Here is an 11,240-nt window from a genome sequence, read left to right as displayed (position 1 = left end):
ATGAGCTACTGAAACTTTGATGTAAATGTCTATGAGTTTAAAGATTGCCTATGTCCATAGATAGATGTTATGAAATGTACGGGTATGTAAAGACCTGAAATTATGTGTGCTTATGTTTGGCACATGAATGACATAATGCATATATTTGGCACTTAGATGAGCATGATATGTATGCAATTTATGTTATGTTCGATTCATATACTATGTGACATAGAGCATAAATGAGAATTTGAAGTATATGATGAGTTTATCTATTAATATTGAGTGAAATATGATGAATTAAGACAAAAGTGTAAGTTGGAAATGAAATAAGAGCTTGGAAATTGAGTTAAGAGTGCTCCAAGTGTTGGAAAAATGTATTCTGGACGATAAGTATCGATACTTAAGCTCCATGTATCGATCCACTAAGGGCAAAAAGAACATGAGAAGGGTATTTTGGAAAGTATGTATCGATACATTACCTCATATATGATGGGTTTGGTTATGGATGGCATGCTCAAAATACGCAGCAGAAAGAAAATTAAAACTTTATAACTAAACAACAAAAACATGCCTCCACCCATGAATCACCTTGGTGATATTTAACACATAAAAGCACAAAATAAATTATAGTTTAGAAAGTTACCTTGCCAAGTAATTTCGTAATCACAATGGCACTTTTCGAAGCAATCCCACGAACACCATAAAGAGCAGAAACCTTAGCCAATCAAGTGTTTGGCCTCCAATAGTAGTACATACGATTGCACTTGAAACTTTAACAAAGGAAAAAGTTTTTAACTATACGTTGTGCTAGCAAAGAGGATAACAATTGTCTTTTTCTTTTTTTTCACAATCTTAGCCGAACATCTCTTGAAAATTGCTTCATAAGCAATTTTCTCTTTCACACAAAGGGAGTGGTGGCAATGAAAGAAAACGTTTTTCTTTTTCTAACAAAAAATACATTTTCTTCAATTGTGAAAAACTCTCATATGAAAAATAGTTAAAAGGTTACTTATATAGTTATGTTAAAAAAACTTCAATTTTGCAATTAAACCCTCAATAATATAACACATTATAATATTGGGCCCATTACTTAATTAAACTCTTTTAATTAAGTCCTTGAAAATTAAAATCAAAATTAATTTCCTTTATATTTTGCAATCAAGGTCTTATAATTATAACTATTTATAATTATGCCAAAAACTTAATTAAAGTCTTTTAATTAAGTTTATAGAAGTTAATTACCTAGCATATGATTTAAGTCTAACTTAAATCGTCACTGTCCCAATTTAATTCAAATGCAATTATTGTGTGTGACCCATTAGATTCCCAACATGTTGACAATGGAATTGATTAATGACTTAATTGATTAATATAAATTTCAATCAATTAATTTATAATCAATTCCATAGACCAAGATTGGCATCTAGCAATACATCATGGTCACCCAATTGTTGGGAGAGTCAAAGGGTTCTTTGATAACCTTTCAGTGTACAATCTATCAGTGTAATTCATTCCCTCATCATATATCCCAAAGATGATAAGAGCTTGGTACAATGTCTACTCTTATTAACCTCCATATTTGTTCCTGCAATTATAGCATTAGCTTTATAGAGAGTTATAAAACCTTTTTCATAATCTCCATGTCATCTTGGCCAAGGACTTCAATAAGCTAATGTTAACCAATAACTGATAGGATATGTCCTCTAAAACACTTGAGGTGATGATTCCTATCTTGACCACTTATTTGCCTTCACATGCTTCATACTATACCTAAAAAGCATCCTATTTTGGCATCCTTGGTTAGGCACCCGTAAAGATGAAATCAAAGTATAGCACTCCACACATAAGACAACTTGGTGTCTCAAGTCTATGGAGTATTTACACAACTAACACATGAGAAGTGTTCCACATATACTAGAGTGTATTACCAAATGTACTTCTCATGGCAGGTCATATTCAGTGAACTTGCTCTTCTAAGCAAGCACCTATATTCTAGTTTCAAGTATCTCTATACTTCAATCTATGAGATCGATTGCTTACTTCCAAAGTATGGAACATAGAATATACCAGTCTCTAAACATCATTGATGTCCAGTCTCAATGATACATTGACTAGGAACATTTTGAGATTATGCTTTGATGCATAGGAATCTCATAACCGCAACCCATTACAGTTTCCTTACAAGGCATATTAATCTCAAGGACTTCATCCAATTAGACTTATAACTCATTCTAATTAATGTCTTATTGATGAAGAAAAACCTCTAATTATTCAACATGAATGATATTGTTGCATGATTAGAATCAAGCTTCAACCAATCCCAATTGGTTGTAGGGCTCATCCCAACAATGTATCGATAGATTTGAATGAGGGAGCATCTTATGTTATTTCTATCGATACATTGTCCAAATGTATTGATAGATTTACGAAAGGAAACATTCTGGATGAAAAGTATCGATACATTATCCAAATGTGCTGATACATTAAAGGTAGAGAATTCTGTCTAAAAAGTATCAATACAATGCCTCATGTATCAATAGATTTGAAAGTGATGTAAAGAAATATATCGATACAATGCCTCATGTATCAATAGATTTAAAGTTAACCCATGGAAATGTATCGAAACATTGACAAATATATCGATACATGCATGCAAATTTGCAAAAAATATAAGACATTGGGTAGTCTACCCATTCAAAAATTAAAAAAAATAAAGGCTTTCTTGTCTCTCTCTTAAAAACCTTTTCCCTTACACGAATTTGAGGCTTGAAAGGAGGCATTTGGAGGTTAGAAAACTAATCTAAAGGCAAGATTGAAGCTTTGCACCGTTTAGTTTTTAATTTGAACAGTTTATAATATAGAAATATGTGTTCCAACTTTGGGGATTAATGGTGCAAGACGTTGGTTGGAGATTTAAAGTTTGAGCTAGCCAAAACAATATCTAAGGCAAAGATTTAGCTCTATGTTGAAGAATTTAAAAGATTTGGGCATTATATGCTAGTTAGCTATAGATTTAGCTATTTGAAGGTTGGAAATTAAGTTGAAAGCAAAGACTTAGCTGTGGAATGGAAAGTTTTATGCATCAATGTCGATGAATTTGCATTGTAAATGCTAGATGATTTTGGGAGTGAGAATGCTGCCCAAATGCTAAATCGTATGGATTTAAGCTAAGGAATTGATAAGCTGAAATTAAGACTTGGTGAGCTGCATAGTACAAGGTTAATAAAGGAACAGTTGAAGTGTCAAGGTGAATGGGAATTTTTTATGCATAAGAGCATAACGACTAGGGTGCATGTATGCTTCTATAATGAAAATGCAAGATATATGTTATGTATACACCATATGTATGTCTAAAGGTAGTATTCCTAGACTAGTAATGTTATGAATGATGTGAATTGCCTAAAAGGATTATATTTAGGCTAAGTATGATGATGTTGATGTGATCATGAAACTGTGACATGAGAAAATGATGTCTAGCTTGATACGTATACAATACACACGTCTAGAGATGTTATGTCTAGACTAAGTAAATGTCATGAGCACTATGTAAAATGCCTAGAAGGATGGTACCAAGGCTAAAGTGATGATGAGGTAATATAATGATAAGCATGATTAGTTTAGATTATGAATGACAAATATAAACTATCCACAAATGATTTTGGACAATGTTATGATGTAAAATGAGCATGTTCTATCCGTGGAGGATTTCCAGATGATGTATTTTATAAGATTGAGTATGTATAGATATTCGTGACTATATATGCTACCAACAAGGATGGTGGTTTTCATCCCCGCTTGTGATTTTTGCCTGCTATGCGATATTATGTTTCACCTATAAGGATGGTGGTAAGCAAGGATGGTGGTTTCGTCCTACCTATGATTCTCACCCGTAATGCCATGATGTCATCCATTAAGAATACTCTAGATGATGACTGTAGACTCTGTTGTTTGCTTTGACAATAGGGCATGTCATGATAATGTATGTTGTCCGTCGATTGGCCATCGCACTTGACTATGTTACGTCTAAGGAAGACCACTCTACGATATGTTATGATGTTATGAATAAGTAATGGCATGCCATAGGATATGAAATGTACGCTATAAATGTTGTGATATGAATTGATGATTAATGCAAAAGCTTTAGGTAAAAGCCATATGTATATGATAAACGCAATATGATGAAATGCAAGTTTGTGGAGTCTAAGGACTTTTGCATTGATGTGGATGCCTAAGAGGTAAGTATGATTAGAACATATGTGGATAGCCATATGGTGGGCCGATTCATATACTAGATAAGGTCAATAAACAGCACTGATGATGAGTTATGGTAGGCATGATAGATATAGATCACCCTACCCTTTTTATGTACAATGTTTATATGTAGCAATATAGTACGGCTGCCAAGACAATGATAATGTGTTCATAACGAGTGATGTCCAAACTGTCCTATTACAATTATACTGAGCTTACTGATGTATATGCATGTTTAGAAGATATGTGCAGCAACTATCCTTCTACAATTACAATTGATTATTATCCCATTCACTGAGTACTAGTGTGACTCATCTCTATTGACTGTATTGTGCAAATAAATAGAAACCTAGGATTAGGTGGTTTAGCATTGTCATCATCAAACACCAATTTTGGCAAGTGGTATGTTATCCGTTGATGATGTAACTCTGCTGGGTCATAGATTGAGTCTTACGCTTCCACATTATGTAAACAAGTGTGTTGTTAAGGGATTATGTGGGCATTGTGCTACCCAATGTTTATGTAATGAGATATTAAATAGATGGGTGAGACAACCAATGCATGGCGATATGAAATTATCTTTAAGTCTAGTGTAAGAATACGAGCCATGGGGTTATATTATGAACTATGTAAGTTAAACATTTTAAATGATAATGAATATGATGTTGGCCAGGAGACCTTATGTAAATAATTTATGTTAATCAAGTTTATGGACGAAGGCTTTCTCGAGTCTTGCGAGCTTCCCTGCCGACCTCATGCATGCCAGTCATCGCTTTCCGATTTGGGTTATGACACTATTGACAAAGGATACCATCTTCTTAGCACTCATTTTATTCTTAATGAATTTGAAATTAGCCAGGAATCCTATGATTCTACAACTTTGTTCCTTGATATGGCCATTCTTACCTTTATGTGAACATATCAACTTAGTCTTATATCCCATTCTACCCTCAGTAAGTGTTGCCATAGCATAAGGTTCTATAAAGGGCTATGCTTGCAAATGTAGTGATCTTGGTGATTCTTCCTTAAGAACTAAGTTGTATGCTTCATCAAATGTAGGAAAAGGTTTCGGCATAACTATGTGTGATCTCAAGGCAAAATAGGTGTCATTTAATCCATTGATAAACCTAAACACATTATCTTTCTAGCATTGATCTATATATTTTTGAAAAAAACATTGATTACATTTTTCACATTCACAATGAGGTAACGACCTATAGTTCCTCAATTCTACTCATAAGCCATTCAATTTAGTAAAATATGTGTCTACTAATCATGTACCTTCAGTAATACTACGTAGAGAGAATTGGAGATTGCAAATTCTAGCTTTTTTATATAAAAAAAAAAGTGATTGCAAATTCTAGCATTATTAGGATGAGAGAATTGTTTCTTTAGGGTATTATAGATTTGAGAGGTAGTTCATGTAGAAGATAGTAGCAACGATCAGTGGTGTGATTGATTCTAGTAGCCACACCATAGTGAGATTGTTGCATCTGATACAGGGAATGTACAAATCATCCATAGCCATAAGTTCTTGAATCGATCCATCAATGAAACTAGGTTTTTATCGACTTAACAAGACTAGAAAAAGGATCTACTAAACGAAGTATAATTGCTTGAAGTGAGCTTTGGATTGACTATCACATATTTATGATGATCTGTATGATGCAGAAAATAAGATGAAGGTGGATTTTCTAAGGGTGAGAGAATCAACATAGAGGATAAGACAATCATTGTAGAGAAAAAAATGTTGAATTTTGAATTGAATTTGAAGGGGATGGTGGCTGTGATTTGAGATGGAATTGTTGAAGAAATCGCAACAAGAATTCTAATCATGGCTCTATTACCATGTAAAGATTGAGAAAGGAAGAAACTGATTTGATTGTGGAAGAAAATGAATTGATTCTCGTAACTAACAATTAATTACAAAGCAATATTTATACTTGTTGGAAATTTTGAGTACAAGCCAATTAAGCATAACCTTAATTAATTGGTTAAAGGCTTCAATTAGCTAATTAACTAACTAACTAATCTTGGCACATGATAGTCACGATGCATTACTCTTGAAACATACCAAAAAAGGAGATGCTCATGAATGTGATCATTTCCGTATTGATGAAGGGATCGTGGCGTCAAGCCATCAAATAATACTATAGAGAAAGAAAAATGAAACAGCCACTCTCCAGTAACTTTTTAGAAGCAAATATTCACTTTAGTAGATAGACTCTTAAAGTTTGATGAAGCAATACTCCATTATATTTTGCTCTTTATTTGACAAGAAATCTTTTAGAGTTTAAGTTTCAAAAATACTGACATGACTCAAAAAGAAAAAATAACTTTTCATATTTAGTTTTTTAATATTCAAAACACTAACTATAAGATTCTCAAATTAATTAGTAGAAACTTATTTTTATGAAAAAAAAATTCTTTTTTTATAAAAATTACAAAATTTTTGTAGATAAATGGAACAGTAGATGCACCAAAGACATTTATACGATTGCATGATTTGTGGGGTCAGAAACAGAGGAAGGTGAAGTGTCAGCATCCACCTTGTCATTCCACAGTTTCCTTCTTTCCTTCTCCCACTGTTAGTTAACGTGCCACGTAGGATTAGTGCATTTAGTTGAGAACGACACGTCAACAAAGGGTGAGGTGGGCCATAGGCTTTTTGGGGAGCATAATCAATCTGTTCGACTGATCTTCCATTCATAATGTAGCAAGATTTTTGTTGTTTTTGATCATCCATGTAAGCAATGCAATATATATATAAAGAAAAAAAATGTTATAAGTTAATTAAAAGGTTGGAGAGAGGATATCCAACTTCTTAAATCAACGTGTTAATTATTCTTATTGACTAAACCTCCCCAACTTGCTTTGCTTTTTCTTCACCAAACAATATTGGATGTTTGTCTTTGCTTTGTTCTTTGGCTTTGCAACTGAACTCTGAATTAAATTTTGATCGAGCAACAAACAGCAATTCTTTGTTACTCTTTCATCTAAAATCTCTCTGTTGCATAGCTTGAAATTAACGATCACGGCTGTTTCGGACGCTGTATTAAGGTCTACAGTTCTTGGGATATATATGGGATATGAGATTATGAGCTCTTGCAGGGATTGAGTCTCTACAAAAATTAGAGATTCAGAGTCGGATGAGGCAGTTCAAATTCTATGCTGTGCAAAGAATATCTCAATTTTGACGATTGAAACTGATCATCTTCTAGTTAGTGTTACAGATTCAGTTGATGGAATATAATGGCAAGCTATAATCAAGCAATACTGCAAGTTGAAGATCATACCAGAATGTATTCTTTGGCCGGAACTTCCTGCTGGAAACTGCATTTTGTCCAATCAAGAAAATGGCAAAACCTGCAAAAGCTTCAAACCTGGTATATTCAGAAACAACCCCAGATGAATTGAACGTGAGTTTAATCTTACCACGTGCACTAGATGGAATGATATACTATCAAAGATGCTTCAGCTTCCGAGAATTATAAATAGCGAACAAGCAGCTCAGAAATATTTATTGCTAAAAGTTCCACTCGGGTGCACATTGTACGGACTCTAAGAAGCATTATATTACACTAGCAAGGTGCGACAACAGCAACTCCCACAAATAGAAAATCCTGTACAAAACAATCAAAGAAAACAAACCACTCAAAAACACTCATCCCATGTTTGTTGTTTAGTTCATGCTAGACACTATCATCCACTAAACAGTGCCCACTCTTTTTCATTTTTATTTTCATTTTTTATAGTGGAGATATTGGGAGAGCTTTTTTTATTATGATGCTTATTATCATAGATAATATATTAAGGGAATTTCCAAAGGTTCTCAGCATCTCCAGCGTTATCGGCGGGAGCAGGAGCAGGAGCAATGTCCAAGCGGGGAGGGCTAAGAAGCATCCCTTCAGCCATATTGACAAGAACATTAGGCATATCAAAGATCAAATCCTCATCGACAAACTCATCAACCGTAGTGGGTTTGTCAGGTCCTACTGGACTGTTTCTAGCCTCATTATCCTCATTTCCGAATAAAGCATCATTTGCAGCCCCCAAAGCTGCCGCTGCTGAGGTTGCAGCCGCCTGGATATCACGTGGGGAGGTTGAGGCAGGCACAGGCAAAGAAGCAGCCGAGTTTGGGAAGTTAAGCTCTGCATCTTGGCCTTTTAGGGCAAGTGCGGCAACATCGTAGGCAATAGCTGCCATTTCAGCAGTAGGAAATGTACCGAGCCAGATTCTGTTGGGCTTTCTTGGCTCTCTAATTTCAGACACCCATTTCCCACTAGTCCGACGCCTTACGCCCCTATAGACCGGGTGCCGCCCTGTAGCAGCAGAAGCGCCTGCTCCACTAGCGCTGCCCCCACTGCTGCTGCTAGTGTTAGCTCTAGAACTTTTGTTGGATTTTGAGTAATGCATGGTGACTTGAATCTGGTAAAGAGAAATGGCGCGAAGATTTGGGGTTTGAAGTTGGGGACGAGAGAATCCATTTATGGTGGATGGGAATTTGGGGGTTAACTTCTTGCTGCAGAGAGAGAGATTTTCCAAATTAAGTTTCAAAAGTACTGCAAAGTGCAAACCAGTTGGTGATGAACTGCCGTCTGCTGATAGTTGGGGTGTAAGCCAGATACATGTTGGACATCTGGGTTGGACTGCGTTTTTGGCTGCTGAAATAACTGCCTATATATCATAACAGTGATCTTTTTGGGCTTTATTCAACACTTACTTTTGTTCACCGAAGAAAAAAAGGATTTGAAAATAATTATTACTGTTTGAGTATATGTGGCATATAGAATCTAAAAGCAAAACTTGTCTTGGGTGCGTGCTGATATTAATGCTATGTTTTCTTCCTCGATGTTACGCAGCTCTATACTCTTTGCAATCATAAGAAATATTAATCACCTTCAGTAGCTTGTCAACATCAAAAGTGTATATATATATATGTTGCTGATAACATTGTTCAACAAGCTACACCTTCTTTTGTCAAGATACCAATGAGTTTAGCTCTTCCTGCCTCCATTTGCTAATGCCGCGTCTTATATTTGATTTCTTTGAATACAATAATCTGCGGTAGTATTGAAACTAAAAGCCCTGTCGGTATGAACTTTGTCAGTCTAATTCATAATCATCAAATATAATGACAAGACAAAAGAACACATAGATGCAGGTATTTATCAGGTTTATTCAGTGTATGGCAGCAAGATGACAAAGAATCAGGCCTGTTTATTAACTCTGAAAGGTCTACTTCAATTGCTTCAAAAAGTTAAATTAATTAGCTTGACACCTGCACTCAAGGAAGATCGGAAACTGCAATAATCTTTACCATTAAATAGCGTTTGATCCTTTTGCTCAAGTTAGGGAAGGAAATTGCAATTGAACTTTGTGAAGCAATTATCCTTTGTAACTGTATATATTTTTCTTTTTGCACAAACCTAATGCCAGTAGAAGTCTCTAGCAATCAGCTAAAGACTTTAGATGGCAGGGAGACCTAGAACTAATAAAATCACCTTTCAAAAAAAAAAATTTTACAGGTGAAGTACTTGCTAGAATTGGATAGCTTACACTAGTGGAAAATTAAATCTTGCAATAACTTTGTTAAAGTTGTTGACAAATGGTTATAAACGAGTTTTTGAAAGCAGATTATTCTTGTGGTGGAGAGTATATTGTTTTCTCGAACGGATGGCAAATTTCTGTCCTGATCATTCCTCTTTCAGGTGTCTTTTCACCATGATTTAGTGCAAAAAACAATATTTTCGTGATCAAGATTATAATTACTCCGGAAAAAAATCCAGACAGTTGTGTAACAGGAACAGGAAAAACATCTGAGCATACATCACCCACTTGCCATCAAGTGAAAGGAATTAATTGGCCTGGGTAACTCAGAAATCATTTCTTTCGATTGAATTTACCTGGAGCACAATTCGTTCAGAACAGTGGCTTTCTTTATTGCCAAACAGAGAAGAAAAAATGTTCTGTGACAAATTAGGTTTGATACAATCAAATCGACAGGGAATATTTTGATTTTAATTAGAAGTGAAGTTTTGTGGAAGCGTTCATGCCCTGAAGCCTAGCCTTGCCTTGCCAAAAGCTGCTAAAGAACCTCTCGTTTTGGAGTCACTAATCCCGTACACCCACCTACTCAGACCTAAAGCACGTCTAATTACAACATTATGAAGAGATTTTAAGTGCATGAATTTGGTAGCCATGATCGCACCGTTGACCAACCAGGCCGTGCTAACTTACCAAATTGCAAGCAACCAACCTCCAACCAATTGAAAAGCTTTAAAAAAAAATAGTATAATGAATGTAATGCAGCCAATTAAGAGCACATATAAGCCTTTTGTTATCCTTTCTAATTCAGGGAAAGTGGGGCAAAAAACAATCCACACCTTGCCGCATATATATATCAGTCCGTTTAGGCCTATTCTTGAGGGAACTCCCTTTTTCTACTTCATTATGATGCGTGCTTAAAAGAATTTTTGCAGATCGTTTAGCACTTAAAAGTCGTAGCAAAATGCATAGGTTTTGGACTTGGAGTGTTTTACAAATAAAATAAAATAAAAATGTCCCCACTCAAACAAAAAGCCAGAGCAGGAACAGTAGTAAATGGTAAAAAACCTGCTGGGGTGAAAAGAAAATGTAAACTTTTTAAGAAATCAGTGCCAAGAGGCAGTGGAATCAGCTCTCTCAATCCATTTGCGCTGTATTTTTGTGGGTGTGATTTGTGCTCCTACCACTATGGGCCTAAAGTCACGCCATGAAAGTGACATTGGGCGAACCTGAAGTGGATAAGGTGACTTTGGAATTCCTGAAGGAGTTGAACTGTAAAGTGTTGTTGTTTTTTTTTTTTTTTTATTCGTAGAGCATAAAATTATTTTTGGGGTCCAATTACCAAATGGTAAGGAATTTGGTTGCAAAACTACTACTGTAAACGTGTTGAAGAGCGGACCCTGGCGGCCTGGCCGCGTTAGCAACCAAAGACATAAGCACAGTCTTAGAATGAGAAAGAA

The 11,240-nt window shown here is 35.3% G+C and overlaps 1 protein-coding gene across 1 annotated transcript; it reads right to left on the bottom strand.

Moving 5' to 3' along the window:
• On the bottom strand, positions 8,044 to 8,659 carry LOC18598164 (ethylene-responsive transcription factor ERF024). Its single transcript, XM_018121278.1, has one exon. The coding sequence runs from the start codon at positions 8,647 to 8,649 to the stop codon at positions 8,044 to 8,046; it is 606 nt and encodes a 201-aa protein (XP_017976767.1). The 5' UTR covers positions 8,650 to 8,659.

Source organism: Theobroma cacao, chromosome 5 (assembly GCF_000208745.1).
Source record: "Theobroma cacao cultivar B97-61/B2 chromosome 5, Criollo_cocoa_genome_V2, whole genome shotgun sequence".
NCBI lineage: Eukaryota > Viridiplantae > Streptophyta > Magnoliopsida > Malvales > Malvaceae > Theobroma > Theobroma cacao.
This window is presented reverse-complemented; position numbering and strand designations above follow the sequence as displayed.